A 23,921-nucleotide genomic window follows, 5' to 3' on the forward strand; every position below is an offset into this window, starting at 1 on the left:
GCCCTGGGCAAACCCCTTCTCCGCCCTGCATCCCAGCTTCCCCGCGGCCCCGGGATGACAGTGTGGGGTTGCTGCGCTCCTAGGGTGAGCCACCTTAACTGCCAAACGCTGAACGTCTGATAGCAAGTTTCTTCTTTCCCTTCCTCTTCTGACTAAACTAAATGCCTAGTATTACAAAGCACTATTCAAAAAAAGGAATTGTAATGAACGCACATTTCCTTAATACAAACAATGAATTTGCAAGCGAATCTTTGAATTAGCTACTTAAGGAACCAAAGAATATTTGTATTTATCTCCCAACACATGGAAGTTCTACAGTATGTTAGTTTTAAGAAGAGGCCTTCCTTATCCAGGATGACTCAATTTTCAGAATGGTCACTTTGTCCCCAGGGCCCAGCAGGGAGTCAACAAAACTGCACATTTCTCTCCGGGACCAGGGAGTAAAGACACGAGACCTCTGGCAAACGAATCAAGGCCACCTACCCGTTTAACACAGCTATGAGGACTACGCATCATGTGGAAACAATTACCCGTCATGATCAATCTGAGCTGCCTTCATGTCTAAAGGCAAGAGTCTTACTGTGGATTATCAATTCTGCAAGTCAGATGGGTTCCCTTATTAATAAAGAACCCTATAAAATGTACGTTTTGTTCTCATACTCAACAAAAAAACAAACCATCCAATGGCCATGAAACAAACGGGAAACGAGTTATTTTCTACCAAGGCTGATATCCTAAAGCCACACATCTGCCAGTTTATGGCTTCACCCAGGAACTAGCAGTGTACGATTTTCTGCCACATCTCCATTTCAACTTATTTCAACTATAATTCTCACTTACCTTTATTTGCGACAAAATCTAAATCTCTCTTAGACTGTTACACCTATCGCTTTATTACATTAAATTCCTTCAAGTTTCTGAGCTCTCATTAAAACCTCACTGGAACATCCACATGACTAAGTGATGGGTAACATGCTTTGCGTATTGTCACTTTGCTCTCGGTTTAACGTCTAGAAAATGCCCAGGTGTTTACATCTCTGTATTTTCGACACTGAGCAGTTTAGCCTTCAGTAAGCTGTGCAGCAGCCTCGGCTCTCCTGACACTAGGTCATCTGCAGCGCTGTCAAACATGTCACACACACCGTGAATCACTGCCTTTGGCAGGAATGGCTGAGACCCCGCAAGCACTGCTCAAGGCAGACAGCTGCACAGGGAGTCCTGCGCCCACAGCCCCTCTCCTCCCACAGAGGCCTCGCCAAACCATCTAGAAGACAATCCAGGGGCCTGAGTGAAGGCTTTAATAAAAATAAGTAAATAAAAAATTTGTCAAAAACAAATTGGCTGTCTCTCTAGCGGACACCGTTTTAGCGGGTCTTCCCCCCACCCCCCCAACCCGCCCAGGACTCTTTCTTTTCTCAAACAACTGGTGGAACTCTCTTCTAACCAATCTGGAATTTCTAAAGAATGTTGTTTTTGCATAGTTAATATTTTCACATTTTTCTCCCCGTCTTTGCTCTTTCCCAGTATAATATAATCCTTTGCACCTGCAAAAGCTCCACAGACTCCTGACTGCCAAGAATCCACCACATGATCCTGCCTCCAGGACCAGAGGGCCTGTGTGGAAGGAGAAAGAAAAATACAAGTTATTAAATATTTGAATTTATCGGAACCTCCTGTGGGTTAGCTCTGGGGATGGGAACTTAAGTGAGAAGCTATTTTGGTGGCATTCCTCACTGGTGACGTAAGTGATTTTCCCAAGGACTTAACTGCATTCTAAAATAAGTCAAAGGAACGAGGGTGACAGCTACATTAGAGTGCTCAAAGGAAACCATTTTCAGGGAATATGTGTGACGGACACATACACACACATTTATATGCATGTAACATTTTAAATATTTCCCATATAACTCTAACATACAAATACCATAATTCACAAATTAGTCCAGAGCAGTATATTCCAAAGTCCGCAGTTCTTTTTTCAATCTTTTTCCATACTGCACGTTTGAAGGATGCTAATTCCATTACTTATCAATTTAAAGTTCGTCAAAGCACTGCTTGCACTGTTCATGTAGTAAGCGGAGGATCACACAAATAAATACCCGTGCTGAGTCTCAAACTAGGCAAAAGGATGCCAGAGACATGGTGCCGTGCTTGCTGAGAGTTTACGATCTAGTAGACAAGATACAGTCATAACAAATGGTGAACAGCGCTGAGTCAGGCCCCGGTCTAATCTCTGTACCAGTACTGAAACCCACAGTCCTCACAACCACCCTCAGAGGTGGGTCCTGTTCTGATCCTCTCCCCACAAGGCTTTCTAACAGCACAGCCTGCACTCTTTGTTTTTAGCTTTACTGAGATATAACTGATCTCCAACAAACTACACGTATTTAAAGCATGCAATTTGCCACACATACGCGTGAAATCATCACAAGTAGGACAGTGAACATACCCATCACTCCAAAAAAGTATTCCTGCATCCCTCTGCCATCTCTCTTCCCTGCCTGGCCTTGCCACCCCCTGAACAATCTGATCTGTCCCTCTAGGTGACTGTGCCTCTTCCAGAACTTTATATTGATGTAATTGTACCTTCATTTCTTTAACCAGAATTCTTTCCTTCAGAATTTTTGTACAATTCATTCATGTTAGTGTGGAGATCACCAGTTCATTTCTTTTTACCTGGTAAGTAACATTCTACTGTGTAGCTGTATCATTACCTGTTCATGTATCTGCCAACTGATGTACATCTGGGACTTTCCCAGCATTTGGCCGTTACAAGTACAGTTGCTATGAACATTTATATTCATGTCTTCATAAAGACACATGCCTTCATTTCTCTTGTGGAAATACCTGTGGGTGAAATGGCTAGGCCACGTGGTAGGTTTATGTTTAACTTGTTAAGAAACTACCAAATTGTTTTAGAAAGTGGTTGTACCATTTTACAGTCAGACCAGTTCCAGTTTCTTTATATCCTCTCTAACACTTGGTGTTGTCAGTATTTTTAAAATTAAACCATTTAAACTGGTGTGTAGCATCCTGGTTTTAGTATGCACTTCTAGAATGACTAATGATGTTGAGCTGCCTTCTCAGGTACATTTTTGCCATGCATAGCATATCTTCTGTAGTGAAATGTCCCTCATGTTTCAAACATTTTAATTGGGTTGTCCATTTTCCTACTTACTGAGTTTTGAGAGTCCTTTATATATATTCTACCTCCAAGTCACTTGCAATTACTTTCTCCTAGTCTCTGCCTTGTCGCCTCATATAGTGTCCATCAAAGAACAGATCTAATTTTCAAGTCCAAATTATCCTTTAACAGATCTTGCATTTGGTGACATGTCTAAGAAATCTCTGCCCAACTCATATCACTAAGATTTTTCACCCATGTTTTCTTCTAGAAATTTTATGTCTTTTGGTTTTACCTTTAGTCTACCATTTTCAGTTGAATTTTAGGTATGCAACAAGGTTTGCATTAAAGTTCTTTTGTTTTGTTTCGTTTTGATACACGGATATGTAATTGTCCCAGCAACTGCAGATTACCCCTTCTTCAGTGAACTGCCTTTTCACTTTTGTCAAAAATCAGTTGCCCATAGATTTGTGGATCAATTTCTGGACTCTCTATTTTGCTCTCATCTACAGATCTATACTGATACCAATTCAACACTTTCTTGACGTTAGCTCTAAAATAAATCTTGAGATCAGGTAGTGTTAGTTCTCCAACTTTGTTCTTTTTCAAAAGCTTTTGTGACTATCCTAGATTCTCTGCACTTCCATGGGAGTTTTAGAATCGGCTTATCAATTCCTACAAAACAGCCTGCTGAGTTTTTGATCTGCGTTGCAATGAATCTATCAATCACTCTGGAGAGAACAGAGGTGCTAATAATATTGAGTTCTCCGCCCCATAAACATGTTGCATCTCTCCATTTACTGAGGCCTCCACTGCTTTCTGTCAACACTGTTTTGTAGTTTTCGGTATACAGGTCTTGCACATGTACTGTCAGCTTTATCCCTAAGTATTTCATGTTTTTGATGCTATTATAAATGTCATTGCTTTTTTTAAAAATTTCCGTTTCCAATTGTGTGTTGCTTAGTATGCAGAGATACAATTGATTTTTTCCATACTGACCTTGTATCCTGTAACCCTGCTAAATTTATCAGCTGTAGCACCATCTTTGCAGATGTCATCACATTTTCTACATGGGTGATCATATTGTCTATGAATAAAAACTGTTTCACTTCTTCCTATTCAATTTGGGTTATTGCCCTTCATTACTTTTTCTTGTCTTACTGCACTGGGTAGGACCTCTAGCATAATAGTAGGTACTGCAAATAATGACGAGAAGACAGACCCCTTGAACATATAAATTACAGTGGTTAAAATAGTATGACCTACTGATGGCAGCATGACATTTCTATGGGTGATGAAATGTACCACAACTGGAAGAACAGCAACAAAGTTAGTACCGGTCTTCCACTCTGATTCCTTCCCCCTGAACACACACCTGGAGGTTTGAGAGGGTGGCTTCAAATATGGAGAAGAGGCCCCATATACAAACCAAGGCACACATGGCCCTGCTTGTCAACTTTAACAACTTTTCTTAAGTCAGACACCTAACTATGCTAAGTACCTAACAAGTCAGATATATGATAATGTGCGGTGTCTGAGGACTCCAACATTTCCTTCCAACCGACTAATGAGAACAGTTACTTGGAGAGTGTATTTAGTAAACTCACTGGACTAAAAGTGCAGGTATCAAATAGATATTTGTAACTTCACTTAAGGAAGCAGATGGGCTAAAAAAAAGGTTTTACCACAAACAGCTTCCTAAAGATAGTTTTGCCATTCAGCATAGTATTTGTTTATTCCCCCCACTCCCCCCAGTTAAATGCTAGAATGTTCACAAATATATCTGTGTGCTTTTGGAGAAAACACATTTTCTCCGGAGCTCATATGAGCACTGGAGACAGCATAAGAAACAAAATTGTAAGACAGCACCTTTCTACTTTAAAGGTGGCAAAGTGTGTATCTTATCAGGCCAATGCCAATTTTAACACCATTGTTTACTTTGCTGACTTTTTAGAAACAGATACAAAACATAAAATAGAGTTTTGGCAATGAATGAAGGTCATACCTTCAGGGATTCCAAAAAGTAGAAGTTTACTCCAAACAGACTTGAAATACTACCAATATTGCTTAAACTACTACAAATAATGCTGAATTTATATGCAGTAATAAAGAACAAATAAGATGTGCATTACATGTAATGCAGGAGAAGAAAATTAAAGACACTACGTAACTCATAAACTCAACATTTACTCAATACCTACTAGATGTCAGGCAGTACAGGGTCCAGGGGAAAAACAGCCCCCCACCCACTCTCCACTCTAATAGTTGATGGGGGTCGAATGAGGACAGAAGAGGGTTATAACAGACACAAGGGAGGTGATGGAGAAGGCTTCAGAGGTGCCTGCTGTAATCTAGGGAGGAAAAAAATTGGTTGCCGGGGGAAAAAAACATTGGATCAAAATAGACTCAGATGGCTGAAGACTCAGTTTTAAAAATAGAATCTCCAGAGATAAGCATAGCTTTCCACTATCACCTGGCCAGGAGGATTTAGTCCAAGAGCATATAAAGAATCATTTTGTATTTAAAAGGATACTAATAAATACCTTAAACAAATAAACAAAAATCTCTAGAACCCAAAGGTTTAAAATCAAGTGAGAAACGTCCATGGCAAACGCAGAGCGTAAGAGAAGTAATGATTACACCAGCAACCACCACGCACACTTACACAGAACTTACTACGCTCCAGGCACCAAACACTTTACACGTATTAACTCATGTAATCCTAACCACAATCTTCTCAGGTATGTGCCATTTTATCCTCATTTTACAGACAAGGAAGTGGAGGCTCAGAGGAGTTAAGTACTTTGCCAAAGTTTAAATAGGTAGTTAGGAGCAGGACTGGGCTCTGAATGAGACAATCTGGTACAGAGTGTAGAAACCCTTGGACTTGGCATCTGTGTGTTACAGCTCTCCCAACAGCAAACAGAATGGTATTTATAAGACACTTCACTTCCAGAGAGATCATAATTTTTCCTAGAATGATATTAAAATATCCAAGTGAATAAACAAATTCTGTCAACATCCAAAACAACTTGCTTTAAATAATACGAGTTTGTAACTTTTCTTAATGAGGAACTGTTTGAGTACAGAAACTTTGGAAAAGTAATATTGAGACCAAGCTAAAAATATGAGTGCTATATACAAATGATTCTCTTGGGAGCAACTTTAAATTCATTAAACAGCAACAAGAATAATGAAAAGGCTCTGACTGGTAAAAAAGTACTGCATATGAATTATGACAGTATTTTGAAATTACACACAGGCCCACAATAGATGGAGGGATGGGGGATTGTGATCAACACACAACTGGCTGTAGACAGGAAAGACTACTCACAGGAAGTGTGATATGATTGCTAATGAATTTTAAATAACTTAAGACTAGGTTGGAAAAGGTAATAAAGATGTAGTGTATGCAACAGTATGAACAATTGCTACAGACAGTATTAATTACTACTTGCTGAGTGCCTGGCATGATCCAGGAACTCTGCAAAAGATTTCACATTTCTCATTTACTTTTGGAAGTGTGTATTATCACCCACAAAAAGGTACAGAGTGGTGCCAACAGATGTCAAGTAGCTTGCCTGAGGTCATACAGATAGAAAATGGGGGGAACTGAGGCTGGTAGTTATGGTCCCCTCAAAGCCACGTGTCCTGTAGACAGAACAGTATATATGCAACATTTATAAGATTCCTCAATACACAGCTCAAATTCTAATCAAGCTACATCATAATATGCAGGTTATTAAAGAAAGTATTTTTATATCAATAAAACTTGTTTAAATCATGTGGGTTTGTAATGGAGGATTTTTTTTCTTTTGGCCCTGTCTGAACACCAAAAGCTTTTAATTTGCCATAATTTCCCAACCTAAGTAAGTATTTCCATTGGCGCAAGGCTGAATGATCGTGCTTGTAAAGGCAAGTAAATGACTGGGGTCGGGGGGAGAATAAAGGAGGTCCAAATGTGAAGAAACACAACGTTGGACTCTCAACTGATGTGATACTTAAATAAGACTGAAAAACACGAGTGGTCATGCTTTATATATTGTTTGCTTATTTATCCCAATTCAAAGTCCTGTTTCTGTTTTCTTTTCAAATAAAAAAATGAAATTTTCAGATGAATCCACACACATCTGTTTATATCTCATGTTGATGAGACACTGCAAGTAATGAGAGTGGCAGTCAGAAATGTTACTCATTTCACTTCTGGTAGCTTTTTAAAGTCTGTTTAATACAGGATGATTGGAAGTGGTTTCTAATAGCTTATACAGAAAATTTCATCCTGAAATAATTTTAGACTTACAGAAAAGTTACAAAAATAGTGGAAATCCCACATCCCTCCTTCACCCAGGTTCCCCTAATGTTGGCGTCTTACGTAACCCAAGTTAATCATGAAAACAGGAAATAAAAATAGGTCCAATATTACTAAGATACAGACCTTAATTGAATTTCACAATTTATATTGTTTAAAGGTTCTTCAAGTTTTGATCAAGGCTGGTTTTTTTTTTTTTTTCAATTAATGCTATTTCTATTAACCTTAGGAGAAATCCTCAATACTTAGCGGTGTTGCTACAGAACAATCAAGTTGTTCTAACTGCCAAGTGAATCTTCATTCACAGCTCAAGGCAGAGGAAGAACAGCATGGAGTAATTTCAAGGCTCCCCCCACATCCCCACCAGGGGAACAGCAGCAGTATGCATTCCCAGGACAGGGAGAAAACACCAGGCCCAATACGAGGAAATGGCTGGGTGTCCAAGCCTGGGCCGGCTGTCTTCTCCTGAAGTACAGCATGAAGAGAAGACTGTGTTTATCGCTTTGAAACACCCACCCGAATGTGCACTGTTGTCTAAAGATGAACAACAAATTGAAAATGACAGTGCAGGGAACTTACATTTGGAACTTCTTCAGTTGTTGTACTCAAAGTAGTCACATGGCTTCCGATCTTGCAAGATTATGAAACTTTACCACATGACTTTTACGGTACAACAGGTATGTGTACTGAATCTTCTACTCAGTTCCAGAGTAATAACATCACGATAACGGATGATAATTTATTTAAGAAAACAGAAAAGACAATCTTCCGTGTTAGGTCTCACTGCTGTTCGTCCAGCACCAGAATTTCGTAACACATTAAAGCCAGCAGACAATTCCATGCACCTGCTCTCCTCACTGTACCTGATCAAGCGACTGTGCAGCTCTGGCATATATACTTTTAGAAACAACCAAAATGACAGTTGCCTATAATTTTATTATTCAATTAAATGAACCATCTCTCTGTGAAGTTCTCACATACTAACATGACTTTAAGAGGTTCCCAAAGCAAAGTTTTAAACTGAAAAGAATATTAAATATAATTGGAAACCATGATTAAGCTTTCACTTCTGCCAGACCAGGGCTGTAGCAATATAACCAAGTGGCTAAAGGGCCAAAATGAACTTCTCTTAAAAAGAACTAGGTTTCATAATTAAAATTGGATTCAACTAAGTAATAATTAGGAAGCACAGTCCTGAGGCTAAGGCAGTTGGATTGAAACTATTCTGAGACGTGTAAATAGCACCAACATTGTGTGGTTAACCTGTACCTTGTTTTTGATTAAACTGTTATTTGTTGGTTGAGATATTTAGACACCTTCTAGACAGGTAAAATATCTTTGGTAAAGGCAGTAAGAACCTGTGAAAAAGTCTTTAATGAACAATTGTGCTGGTAATTCAGGAAAAGAAATTTCATTTATTATTCTTGACCAAATGGGCTCAAATGCTGAGTTTGCTGAATGATAGTTAGGTTTTACAACTACAAAGTAATATTTTTGGATATGCATGGCTAGGTTTCATTGGGGAGGTGCTGATTCCAACTGGGGGTTCTCTGAGCTTCCTGGATCTGTTGTTTGATGTCTTTTATTAGTTTTGGGCAGGGACTAAAGGTCCCACTCATGCTAATATCTAAAAATATCACTAACAGTTACCATAAGACAAATTATTGTAACTGATGCTCATGATTTAAGTTTTCAGTCAACAAGAAAAGGTGTAATTATTTTTCATACCTCTGCCTGGAAAGGCACACTTGGCTTGCTAATGTTTAAATATGGAACAATCTTTTAAAAAACAGATTTTTTATCAAAAACGGTGCACAGGGAAAAGCTGAGGGGCTCGCACTAACAAGCTCCATTCACCCGGGAACAGGCGCACTGACAAGCCTCCCGCCTCAAAAGCGCCCAGAAACACGAGTGACGGGGAGTCCCTTGCTTTCCTTAGCCTTCAAAAGCTCTCTCATTGGATCCCTGATTCTACAGGTGAGGGACCTCATGACCACAGGGCCTTGCACAGTCCCCTATACAAAGAAGGCAGGCAAATATTTAGTGCCTATATGAACACTTACAATGTAAGAAGTGTTGCATAACTTTACCCTTGTGTAGAGAATGAGGGAAACATAAACTGGCCAAACATCATAATCCCAAATGTTCATTCCTGCCTCAGTAGAGAGTCATACAAACCAGGAACAGCCAACAGGTTCCACCTCAAGGATTAATCTCTTCTTAACTTCATAACTTAATACGGCTTTCCAGTGAGCAGTGCTAAGATTGTCCCAAGGTTTGGTTTAGGTACAACTGGAAGGAGGGCTATGATCAACTGGTGATGGCTGAGACAGCGAGATCAGAGCAGCACAAATATTATCCTATCTCATATTTACATTACACATACCAGACACACACCACATATACTCACAAACAACCAGGAAGCAGGTCTGAAGAACAAAGAGAAACAAAGCTCTTCTTTCTCGCCGTTTTTTAAAGGAGTTAGGTGTGATCTACAGATGGCTCCCTTGAAATCAAAGACTAGCAGGGTTTTCTATCTCCAAAGGAACTAGGAGTCATTACAGGCACTTGTAAAAAGTGCTTCTCAGTATATATATGATAATCTGATTAAAACAAAGTGTGGTGCATTCCCCTCTTTCTCACACTTTGTCTCAGCCAAAAAATAAGTCAATATGACTCATCACAGGAATGTTGTAGCTAACTGATCGTATTTATCTCATTTTAGTCACACACCTGCAAAGGCAGAAGAGAAGCATCTAAAAGGAAGAAGACAAAAGAGGAATCCTGATGTGTTTTTCACTGTTGTATGATAAAGGACCCTAACCTACTACCCTGGAGGCTGTGGGACCCAGGAGGCACAGTTAAACCTTAACTTGGGTGACAGTAATGAAAACAGCAAGGAACGTAGTAGGTTCCTGTAACTACAGCAGGACGCCAGGCAGTAGAGCACACGCGTCCAGAGGAGGAGACGGGACAGGGATCCCAGCCCCAGAAGCCACACGGTTTCCATCCAGCCTGCCAGGCCTTCGCTATACACAACGTCCCTCCTCCCATACTCAGTTTTTCGTTGTCATCTTTTTCACCATCTGTCTTTAAGAAATTCAAAAGTTCTCCTGTTTTTTGAGTTGTTAAAAGATGGCTGCTTCATTATAATGTGATTTTGCTAAAATCCTAATCAGCATCTCAGGCTGTGACTTTGCTGGTAGTCTGGACATAAAAATATTTTGCTCTTATTTTCAGGCGTTTTCTTCCATGTTGACATGTGCTATGTAATTTAGGGTATAAGCTTAGTACGGTAAAAATCTCACACACGCATTTTTACTCTTGTACTCGTTACCATTGTGGCTGGGAGCAAAACTATTTAGACCTGACAACATTCTCAACAAACCTCTACACCGCACTAACACTGACGTTAGACATACAGACACTAGAACAAATGTGACATTCTTACAGGAAATTTTATCATATCCTCTCAAAACACGTGTACTGTTTATCTAAGGCTCAGTAAGAGTACGTGTGTATGTTATAGCTGTGGTCATACTTCTAAAAGTAAGTAATTATAAATAAAACAGTTATTGTATACAGTTACCCAACTTTGCACTGACCTTCAAAAAGAAAGAATGCTAACCTTCAAACAATTAGTAAAGTTATAAACACCTGCTGTGTAAAAGACAGAATTATAAAGAATATAAACATAAATAAAAATGATCAGAAGACAAAGTTCCTTCCTCTAAAAAGCAAAGCCCTAAGGAATTAAAACACAAACACGGGAAAATGCGGTCTGGCTCCACACATCCCCAGTAACTACCTGTGCTCCACAGTGTCAGGCACTGAGCGCTGAGTCCTTCCTGAGTGAACGCTGTTTAATCCCTGCCTGAGTGCCAGAGAATGGGGTCGGAGGGGCGGTTTTCTAAGAAACATGGTAGTCAAGGATTTTAGGTTTTATGCCATCAAGTTAAAGAATCAACACAATTTGCAGAAACACCTTAAACAAGCTGATTTGATATAATACAACCTCAACTTTTTACCAACTTTTAAGCGTACAAAACAGCAATATTATTAAAGACATGGTGAGCTACTGGGCAAAGTTATGTGTAAAATGATTAAGAACATCAACTCTAGAATCAGACTGCCTGGGTTCAAGACCTGGAAGTCCCCTTAACACTGAATATTCCTGCAGCCTTGGGCAAGGCACTCAAACTCTTCTTCAGTTTTACATCTACAATATGAAGACCATAACACTCCCTCACACAGTTTATTTATTACACAAAAATAAACTCAAAATGGCTTAAAGACTTAAATATAAAACAAGACACAATAAACCTCCTAGAAGAAAACATAGGCAAAACATTCTCTGACATAAATCTTAGCAATGTTCCCATAGGGCAGTCTACCCAGGCAATAGAAAGAAGACCAAAAATAAACAAATGGGACCTAATTAAACTTAAAATCTTTTGCAAAGGAAATCATAAGCAAAACAAAAAGAAAACCTATGGGATGGGAGAAAATATCTGCAAATGATGTGACTGACAAAGGCTTAATTTCCAGAATATATAAACAGCTCATACAACTTGATAACAAAATAAACAACCCAATCCAAAAATGGGCAGAAGACCTAAACAAGCAATTCTCCAATGAAGATCTACAAATGGCCAACAGGAGCATGAAAAAATGCTCAATATTGCTAAATATCAGATAAATGCAAATCAAAACTACAATGAGGTATCACCTCACAGCAATCACAATGGCCATCATTCAAAAGTCCATGAACAATAAATGCTGGAGTGGAAAAAAAAATAATCCTCCTACACTGCTGGTCAGAATGTAGTTTGGTGCAGCCATGATGAAAACAGTATGGAGATTCCTCAAAAAACTAAAAACAGACTTACCATATGATCCAGCAATCCCACTTCTGGGTATATACCCAGAGGGAACTCTAATTTGAAAAGATACATGCATCCCAATGTTCACAGCAGCACTATATACAAGAGCCAAGACACAGAAGTAACCTAAATGTCTGGATGACTTTATCCAGATGACTGGATAAAGAAGCTGTGGTATTTTATACAATGGAATACTACTCAGGCATAAAAAAACACCTTTTGCAGCAACATGGATGGAACTAGGGATCATCGTTCTAAGTGAAGTAAGCCAGAAAAGAGAAAAAAAAAGAACATATGATAGCACTCATATGCGGAATCTTTAAAAAAAGGAAAAAAAAAGTCACTATGAACTCATCTACAAAACAGAAACAGACTTGCAGACATAGGAAACAATCTTATGGTTACTGGGGAAAGAGGGTGTGAAGGGATAAATTTGGGAGTTTGAGATTTGCAAATGTTAGCCACTATGTATAGAAATAGATTTAAAAAAAAGTTTTTCTGTACAGCACAGGGAACTATGTTCAATATCTCAATTAATAACCTTTGATGAAAAAGAATACATATATGTGTATGAATGCCTGGGACATTGTGCTGTACACCAGAAACTGACACACTGTAACAGACTGTACTCCAATTTAAAAGAAAAGAAAAAAGAAAAAAAAAAAAAAAGATGGTATCCAGAGCCAAGAACAAGATACAATAATAAGCTCTGGTTATTTGTCAGGTAATAGAACCATGTAATCTAACATGTTTCTCTTCTTGTTCTTCAGAAAGTTTCAAAGTCAACATAAATATTAGAGTAAAATTATCTTCTCAGAGGTTCTGGATATGATGATTTATTCTTTTAAATTCCCTCCTCTTCATGGTGCCTAGTCTTCTTTCATCTAAATCTTAATTTATTTTTTCTTCATAAGTATATGTACTACTGAAAAAAAAAAAGAAAACATAAGAAACGAGGTAGTATAGTCACATGACCTGGGGAGTCAGGGAGGCTGGCTCCCATGCTGCCTTGAGTGGTCTTCAATCACAGACACGCTACCTTGGAGTTATCCATGGGTATGTGACTCAGAGAGACTGAAAGCTCCTCAGGGGCATCAGCCACATCTTACTCATCTCTGAAATGCTGTGAATGGACTAGCTCACAGCAGGCAGGCAATACAGGTCTACTACCTGCATTGCTCTTTTCTGTAGGGGGAAGGGGTTGAGGCCTTATTAGAATACTCTCAGGCTTAGTTCTAAGATGTTTCAAACACAAGACAGCATATGATTAAACACCAATCGGCAACAGAGATAAACGTTAGGTTAGAGTCTAGATTGGAAGACTTAAAGCAGGACTGAGCTGGCTTTGAAAGATGCATAGTATTTGGACCTGCAAAAGCACATTTCAGAAAGAAGCCAAAGAACAGGAGTAGTAAGGAGCCATTCCGACTGGAGGGAAAGCGGGGGGAAAAAAAGGATTAGTATAAGGGGAAGGTAGCTGGAAAAACCAGATAAGGGCACAGCATGGACATCCTTGAGCTCCAACAACTTCATGTTTTAGAGTTTTAGAAAGTTATAAATTTCTGAGAACTCCAAAGAGATGTTTAAGGAAGATCGTACAAATTCAATGTGTAGAATGGATGAGTATTCACTTAGTTCAGGCCCAAGTTAGTAAGAATCTGATAAAAGAGTTTGATACAGGTGCCTAGAAGTCAGAGTCAACCCCGTCTGGTGCGTGATGTCATGTGAAGGAACGGACAATCAGATTTAATCTGGGTTTTGATCGAGGAGTCAGGAGAATAGTAACAGGACGAAGAGGAATCAGGGAGACAGCTGGAGGAGGTGATTTTAGAAGGTGATCCCACTGATTGCAGGCAGAGTAAGTTTAAAACGGTAGTGGCTACCCCCTACACTCCTTACAGCACAATGTGCATGTAATCTGCTCAAGTTCTCGCTGAGAAAAATTTTTCTGAGCACTATTTCCACATAAATGTAACAGAAAAAAGCTTCAATATAATACAATCTCTCTATGGTTGCAAAAGTGAATTTAAACAGAGAAAATACTACAGAAATAAAGGACATGCCAAAAACTGTCTACTTTTATAAGGCACTGTGACCTCATATCTAGATGTTTAAAAAAAAACACTATTATATGAAAAAATGCTCATCATTATTTAGCCCTGAGAGAACTGCAAATTAAAACCACAACGAGATACCAGTACACAACTATTAGAACGGCTCAAACTTTAATCAAATAGTAACAAGTAATGACATGGGTGTGGAGCAACTGGAACTCTCATGCATTGTTGGAAAATGGTACAGCCACTCTGGTAAACAATTTCACAGCTTCTTATAAATTAAACTTACATTTTCCCTATGACCCAGCAATCCCACTCCTAGGTACTTTACCCAAGAGAAACAAAAACATATGTCCATACAAATACCCATATGCAAATATTTACAGCAGCTTCATTCATAATCATCGAGAACTGGAAACAATTCAAATGTGTATCAACGAGTAACAGGCTAAACGAATGACAGTACACCCACACAATGGAATACTAGTTGCCCAGTGCCAGCAAGGAACAAACTGCCTGTACTAGGATAAAACAGGGACAAATCTCAAAAGCATCATGTTAAATGGAAGAAGCCAGGCACAAAATACTGTGTAGTGTGTGATTCTAGTTTATATGATACTCTGGAAAAGGGAAACCTACAAATATTTTATATTTTGTTTAAGGTGGCAGCCCTATTTGTCCAATCCTGCAAAAATGTACAATGTATGAATTTTCCTGTATGAAAAGTACTCCTCCATAAACCCAACTTAAAAAAATATTTATAGCATCTTAACATTGGCTCAAAGAAAACTGTTAAAGCTCCACATTGTTAATTTTGATTATTCTGAAAAATTCTAGACATTTCTTTACTTGCTAGAATACTGTAAATGTCCTGAATACTGAAAAGAAAGAAATCCTACGCTTTTCCCCTTTTTGGGCCTCAAAGCTTTCCTGGGCACAAGGATGTTAGAGGGTGTGCGGAAGCCATGTGAATGCTCGTTACTGACACCCTAATAAAGTGAGTCTTGTTTGCTGGACAGCTGTTGCTTCATTGTTCTTCTGTCACATGACACAAACAGTGAGCTGTTATGCTTATGGAATGTGACCTTCTCATTGGATAGCTGTTACATCACGCCTGGAAACAGTACTGGAGAAATCCATTTTCACTGTGCACCACACAGAAATAGTAAAAAACAAAAACAGAACAACCAAGAAAGACCCAAGAACCTGCATTAAATAAACTGTACTATTACTAAAATCAGGTCACTTATGAGAAGTATTTCTCAGTACTCAGTACAGCAGTTTATTTTTTTGAGGAATGTGTTATCTCATTTTATTATCTCCTTAGAACATAACCTCAACAGAGTATTTTTCAGAGTCCAAGTAACTGTTATTCCTCAAAAGACATTTTCAATGGGCACCCCATGATTACCAGTCCTATACAACTATGAGAGTCATTTCTTTATTTTTTGTATTACCAAATGCCTACCAAAATACTTGGCCATTTTACAGCTTGGTCATTTATAAACCACTTTCACTTGAACAAGGGCCTTTACATTCTTCTGATCATGATCCACAGCGAGAAACACACTCCACACTGCAACCCAGCATAGAGATGCACATGCAACGCTGAAGTCGGACAAAGTAAGGCTAATCTTTACCTCATGAGATGCTCTCTCTGATTTTATACCATGACCCACAGACTTCCAAAACCACTGCACCAGGAGATGAAAAACAATGTCTCTGCACAATTATTAGAACAAAGCCTTTTAAAATTCCATTTAATTGTTTTTAAACATGTGAGTGACCTTCCCCAAGGCTGACTGCCAATCCCTGACACCCTACCCCTTTTCACTGTGGGTTCCTAGGAGGCGTACGGGTGAGCAGCAAAGATGGGAGTGACCTGCAGAAACCATGCCCCCCGCTGCTCCTGCGGCCATTAGATGTGGCGGAGGGGAGGCTTCTAGGCCTACAAACATCCTTCCTTTTCCATTTACCCTCGACACACATGTACACGCACGCAAGCATGCGTGCGTGCGCACACACACACACCCGCCCCGAGGTGAAACAAAGTTCGACCGGGTACAAGAAGAGTTGCAATACACAGGAAAGTCAGGTTTTCCCTTAACCTCTGAGGACTTGAGTGATGCCTGTCATGCTTAGTGCCCAGTATCACAGACACCTGAGCAAGTCTGAAAGACTCAACCGGCATGTGAATTCCACTCATAAAGTATTTCCAATTGTTAATAATTTTGAGTTTTTCAACTGCTAGTCAATATTATATTCTACTATTCCATACTGAAACTAGCGGATATTTATGATAATTTGAGAGACATTTTACATGAAGATTCGGAAACTTACTTTTAAGGACTCCCACAAGGGAAATTGGACCAGTGAGAAAGGAATCTGAAAAGGAAAACAAAGAAAAAAACAAATTAGGGCAGGAATGATCAGTCTGCTTAACATTACTATATGAACCTGTAATTCTTATTTAGAAACATTATTTCATTTTCACTTTATGTACATAATAAACTGCCATTAAAAAAAACAAATTAATCAGTATAGTATGCACAGTTTCTAGAAGAATAATTAAACTGAACTGCCAATAAAATCTACTTTTTGAGCCCAAGGGACATAAAATGGTGCTGTAAAGCCCACTTGAAAGTGAAAGAGAAACATAATATGAAGAGGGTCTGGCTACTGAAAAGAGAAACAAAAATATTTTCCATCACAAGTAATAAAGACTTGAAAGACTTGACACTGTTCTGTTACAAAGCTAGAGCTGTCCTTGGCAGGCCAAGTGTCAGGGCTGGAAAGAGAGATGGGGAGGGGGAGAAAGAATGGGGTGGGGGGGACAGCAGGGAGGAGGGGAGGACAGGGAAGAGGGGAGATGAGGGGAAGGCAGGGGAAGAAGAAAGGGGAGACAGGGAGGGGCAGGAAGGGAGAGGAGTGAGGAGGGATGGAGGGGCAAGGCAGGTGGAGGGTAAGAGAGGGGAGTGAAGACAGAAGAGACAGATTTTCACAGAAGGAAGCTGAGCAACAGGCCCCGGGGACAGAGTGGGCGTGGGAAGAACAGCTTCTCAACGCGGGACAGGAGAGGGCTGTGAACAGACAGGGGTGGAGGTGGGCTGGACGGGCCACTTCTGTCCCCAGCCTGGTCAGGGAGAGGAGTCGTCTCCAGGAGTGGAGATAATCACCACGCTTACAGGAAGGCCGCACAGCTGGCTGTGTAACAGTAAGCTAGAATTACCAAGCATAGCTCATGTGTCCGGCACCGTGCCAATAAGCACTCCATAAGTTTTATTTCCCTGAATCCCCACAACAACCCTGTAAGACATGTATTACTAACCCCATTTTACAGAAGAGGAGGTTCAGAGATGCTGCTTAACTTGCCTAAAGGCACATAGGAAGTAACAAGCCCATACAATCTGACTCCAGAGCCCTATCTGACTGCTACCCTACCTAGAAGACATCTAACTGGATTTATCAACACAGAAATTCACCCACAGTATCATCTATTTGCTTCTAACTAAACTCAGATAAAATTCTAAAACAGAATCCCACCTCCCTGTTTCCTAAAATAAAAACACCTGAACTCCAAGGGACCCCGCCCATTAGCAGCGGTAATGCCCACTGGGCCTGTCAGGGATGGTGCTGCTCAACCCGGCCGGGGCCGGGGGCTGTTGCTCTGCATCCATTTCAGCTGTAAATGGAAAGTCACTGTGGACTATGGCCATTTACAATATGCGTATGCGTATGGGTGTGTGTGTGTGTGTCACAACACAAATTTGAAGGAATTAATGGGTATTTACCTTCCCACAAATTAAGGGTACTAAACTATTTCTAAAATGTTTACATTTAATCAGAAACCAAGAGTCTAGCATCATCTTTCTTATTCTGCTGGCACAGAGATGGCCCTGGGCTTGACAGTGGCCACACAAAGAAAATCTGTCTTCCATTCAGACAGGAAATGGCAGTGAGGGGAAAAAAGAAGTGTCAATAAATTAGTTTAAGTTGACAAACTAGAATCTCAGAGAAGTCTGTCAGCTTCATAAATAAACAGTACCCCAGCCCATACATCACAGTTCCATAACAGATACCAAATTTAGTTTAGTTTTTTTGACAACACAACATGAAAGCATCTGACCCTGTCCATTCCGACACTGAAGTCCTGTGTTTTCAAATAAATTATCAAGAACTCTAAAAACTGACTATAGTTTTCTAAAAGCTTTTCTAAATTTGTGAAAATTGATAGAATGTAATAAAATATCCAAGAGGACTAAAAGTTAGTGGGATAATACATGACTTTAATTTTCTTCTTCGTATTCTCTCCTCCCAAATGTAAATACATCACATTTTAACAAGAATATAAGTATCTCACATTTATAAGAAGAAAAAAGACCTTATAACTTATTGTAAGGGTCTATGCTAGCATTCTTCACTTCTTGATTAAAATAACCCACAAAACTACATCGTATGTTATTGGCACTTTTTTGGTACTTAATAAATACTACCAGATTTTGAATCCTGCAGATGAATATTTTGCCCATTTTCCTCTATTAAAAGTTAGTCATTAAATTGTTCCTTCAATTTAAAGGAGTAATTTTAAAATCACACATTTGAAATGGCCAAAACTATTCCACTGGGTATTTATTTTTAAGTGAGCCAACGGTAAATCCCAGCTTTATTTTCTAAAACAAGATTAAGTGACAGTCTCAGGTAATTAAATGTGCTGTAAATGCTTGAATAATTAAATGTATTTCTGGCTTCCGGTAGTGAAATATTCCTCATAAGATAAACTCCTCATGTGTGAAAAAGTTTCCAATATTCTTCAAGCCAAAATCGTACTGAATGTGTCTTGTCATTTACAATCTGAAGAAATAATGAAAATGTGTTTCACACATGTTAAAGTGCAACTGCCAGCAAATACGGCTCCACGCTAAGACAAATACTTCGCCCCAGCTTCTACAGGACGTGGGCCAGTCAGAGAGAGAGTCCCCTCCCCATGCCTGGTTTGGAGTTTCAAAACAGTGATGTTTCTTCAAAACGTGGAATTTTAAACCCCAAACAGATGTAAGCTGTTATTCTAAAATGTTTTATAGATGAAGAAAATGAATAGCTGCACTCAGAGGTCTTATATTCCAAAACACAACATACCCATTTTATTGCACCAAAAGTTACAAAATGGCTCACTGTTGTGACCTTTTTAATGCCTCCATTTAAGATGTTTTGTTTGAATAAGGCTGTTAAGACCCAGGGCACTAATAAGTGAACAGCAGTAAACCTAGCTACCATCAAAGAGGCAGATGTAGAGGGGAAAGAATCTGCTAAAATTCAACATGGATTCCACCAGTAATAAACTGAGCAATAATTCTATACAGGAGTACATGTGAGGATTCCACGTGAAGCAGAGAAAAACGCAATCTGGGTGGTAAACAGGGCAAGGAAGGGCTGGGCACTACTCATGGAATAAAGAATTTACAAACTAATGTTATGAGCACACTTTACCTACCACCAAGTATTTGGACTAGAATTATCCTTGAAACCAATCAATGCTTATAATCCTGTGATCTTAAAATAAATGCCTGTAACCTTACAGTCCTTTAACAAATAATGTGACTCACAACTGAGGTGATATGAAAATATGATTTCTAAGGTATTATTTACCTCTAGAATCCTATGTCTCAATGGAAAGATCAAATTAGAACACCAATACATAAAGAAAGAAAGGAAGAAAGGAAGGAAGGGAGAAAGGGAGGAAGGGAGAAAGGGGGAGAGGGAGAGAGAGAGAGAAAGAGAGGAAGAAAGGAAGAAAGAGAACCCAGAGACCTGACTGTAAGCCACAAAGAACACAAGGAACCCCACAAGGGACCCAAGGGGACACTCCTTTTTGTTGTACGACAGTGTCCAGATTCTGTGCTTGCTTTCAGGTTTCCCATTCTAGGGTTACAAAGATAACAAAGCCATTTTACCTCTTAAATACTCTCTGCCTTTTCTCATTCAACCCCAGTGGTTAACCAAGGAGAAATGAATTTGAAGATCCAAAAACATTTTGCCCCAAAGTGACTACATTTCATTAAAAAAAAAAAAAAAAAAAAAAAAAAGAGAGAGATAGAGACCCATTCAAACCTGGTCTGCTAGCATTTAACATACCAGGAAAGAATTGTAACAATATATATTTACTGATTTTTAAATTTAACAACTATAATTCATTTACATGCACTGTACACTGAGCAAAGAATGTATACCTAATAAAGGAAATTAACCTAAAAGTAGAAAAAATTTATACTGACTTACTCCTCAGGTATATAAACCATACTAAAATTGCTAAAGCATCTTTCCAAAGAAAGCACTGAATGGACGCAAGAGTATCAAAATCTAAAATAGAAAAGGAGATGAGCACGAGCAGTCTGATTCTCAAGTAAGACTGATCTCAGAGGCAGGGGCACCGAGGGTATCAAAACTTACTATGAAGCTACAGTAAGCCAAACAGTGTGGTACTGGTAGAAACACAGATACACAGACAATGGAACAGTACAGACAGCCCAGACATAAACCCTTGCATATATGTTCGAATAATCTTTGACAAGAGTGCCAAGGCCATTCAATGGAGAAAGGACAATTTCTTAACCAAGCAGTGTTAGGAAAATGGATATTCACATGAAAAGGAATCAAGCTGAACCTTTATGTTACCCCATATACAAAAATTAACTCAAAATGAATCAAAGATCTAAATGTAAGATCCTAAACCAAAAAACTCTTACAAGAAAACAGGGGAAAACCTTCATGATACTACATTTAACAATTAATTACTCAGATATTACACCAACCCACAGGCAACAAAAGCAAAACTAGACAAAAAGCACTACATTAAAATTTAAAGCTTTCCATCAAAGGACAAAATCAACAGATTGAAAACACAACCTATGAAATGGGAGAAAATATTTGCAAATCATTTACCTGATAATGGGTTACTATTTAGAATATATAAAGAACTTCTACCACTCAACAATAATGAAAAAACTATTTTTCAAATGGGCAAAGGACTTAAATGGACATTTCTCAAAAGAAGATAACAGAAATAGCCAGAAAGCATATGAAAAGATGCTCAACATTACTAATCATTAAGGAAATGCAAATTAACATCAAAATGAGGTATCACTCATTAGGAGGGAGGGAGGAAAGGAAGGAGAGAGGGAGGGAGGACGGAAGGAAATACCAAGTATGGTCAAGGATGTGGAGAAATTGGAATCCACATGCTGTATTGCTAAGAATGTAAAATAGTGTACCCACTTGGAAAATAGTATGGCAGCTACTCAAAATATTAAAAAGAGAATTCCCGCTTGATTCAGCAATTCTACTTTTAGGTATATACACTAAAGAATTGAAAGCAAAGTCTCAGAGAGATTTGTACATTTATATCCATAGTAGCATTATTCACAATAGCCAAAAGGTGGAAGCAACCCAAGTGTCTATTTATGGACGAATGGACACACAACACATGGGATATACATACAACGAAATACTGTTCAGCCTTAAAAAGAAGGTAATTCTGAGATCCTACAGAATAGATGAACCTTGAGGACATTATGATAAGTGAAATAAGCCAGTCACAAAAAGAAATACTGAATGATTCCACTTATATAAGGTATATACAGCACAGTCAAATTCATAGAAACACAGTGTAGAACGGTGGGCTGCAGCGGGGAGTGGGGAGCAGGGAGGGGAACCTGGGATAAGAGGTGAAAGGGGAGTTGTTTAATGAGTATTAAACAAGTTTAAGGGTTTCAGGTTTAAAAGATGTAAAGTGTTTTGAAGACAACTGCACAACAATGTTAAAATGCTTTATACAACTGAATTATACACCTCAAAATCATTAAAATGGCATGTGTTACGTGTATGTTACCACGATCTTAAATTTAAAAAATTTTTAAAAAAGACGTTAATAAAAAGGCAAGCCACAGACTGAAAGAAAATATTCACAAAACATATACCTGAAAAAGTACTTCTATTCAAAATAAAGGACTCTCAGAACTCAGTAATAAAAAGAAAGAAAAACTAGTAACACAATTTTTAAAATGCACAAAAGACGTGAACAAGCACTTCACAAAGAAGGTTATACAATCACTAATATAAGCACATGAAAAGATAGTCAACATTCTAAGTCATCAGGGAAATATTAATAAAACACACTGAGAAACATTTGATGGCTCCCCCAAAAGTTAAACATAGAATTACCATACAACTTGGCAATTCTGCTCCTACAATAAGTGACACCAGGGACTCAAGCAGATACATGAACACCAATTTTCACTGCAGCATTATTCACAACAACCAAACAACCTTCGTGTCCATCAACAAAGAAATGAATAAACAAAATGTGGCCTACCCATATGATGGAATATTTTTCAGCCATAAAAAGGAAATGCGGTACTGATACAGGTACGTTCAACAGGGAGGAACCCTGAAAACATGCTATGCGAAACAAGCCAGACACAAACGGACAAATATTATGATTCCACTTATATGAAACAGCTAGAACAGGCAAACTCACAGAGACAAAAACTCGATTAAAGGATAGCTGGGACTCAGGGAAGACGAGAGTGGGGAGTTACTGCTTCACGAGTACAGAATTCCCATTTGGGGTGATGAAAAAGCTTGAGGAGTAGATTGCGGTGATGATTGCACCACATCGTCAATTATAACTTAAGTGTATACTTAAAGTGGTTAAACTGGCAAATTTCATGGGATATGTTTTGCCACAATTAAAAAACTATTTCTTAAAAAGCATACACTGAGGTGCCATTATACAACCACTAAAATGGCCAAAATGAAAAAGGGCTGACAAAACCAAACAATGGTAAGGATGTGGAGCAGCCACAACTCTCGTATTTTGCCAGCGGGAACTTAAAATGGGACAATCACTTTCAAAAGGGGCTTGCCAAGTTTTTATTTGATGCAGAAATTCCATTCCTAGGTATTTATTCAACGAGCAATGACAGTATCTGTCCACAGCAAGACCTGTACGTGACTGTCACAGCAGCGTTAATCACAACTGCTAACGTGCACCAACAGGAGAAAGGCCGTACAAACTGTGGTACAGTCAGTCACACAGTGAATACTAGGGGCGAGGCAGAAAGAACTGCCGACACGCTGTTAACACTGATGATCCTCACACACACTATGCCAAGTAAAAGACGCCAAACACAAAAAGGATTTATATTACAGGAGTCTATTTATAGACGCTAGGAAAGGCAAAGACTATTTATAGTCTAGGAAAAGGCAAAACTAACCTGAGTGGGCAGAGTTACTGGGACAGAGTGTTAGGAAACATTCTAGAGATAATGGAAATATTCAATATCGTAATAGAGGTATGGATTACATGAGTGTATCCATTCTTCAAAAGCATACAACTATGATGTGTGCATTTCAAAGTATACAAACTTTATCTACAAATATACTATAAAAAATACAGTAGTAATCGTTATGCTAAGTGAAAAAAGTCATACAGAGAAAGACATACTTTAAGATATCACTTACACATGCAATCTAAAATACTACAACAAACT

General features: G+C 38.8%; 1 protein-coding gene across 6 annotated transcripts in view; it reads right to left on the reverse strand.

Moving 5' to 3' along the window:
* SLC25A26 (solute carrier family 25 member 26) overlaps positions 1–23,921 on the reverse strand; it is a 112,984-nt gene that overhangs the window by 10,090 nt on the left and 78,973 nt on the right. For all 6 annotated transcript variants that reach the window (XM_045514419.2, XM_045514422.2, XM_045514418.2 and 3 more), the window contains 2 exons: positions 16,714–16,758; positions 1,545–1,614 (listed from right to left, as the gene is read on the reverse strand). In XM_045514419.2, coding sequence (XP_045370375.1) covers positions 1,545–1,614; positions 16,714–16,758 — 115 coding nt within the window. The remainder of the gene's footprint in view (positions 1–1,544; positions 1,615–16,713; positions 16,759–23,921) is intronic.

This window comes from Camelus bactrianus, chromosome 17 (assembly GCF_048773025.1).
Source record: "Camelus bactrianus isolate YW-2024 breed Bactrian camel chromosome 17, ASM4877302v1, whole genome shotgun sequence".
In the NCBI taxonomy this organism is placed as follows: Eukaryota; Metazoa; Chordata; class Mammalia; order Artiodactyla; family Camelidae; genus Camelus; species Camelus bactrianus.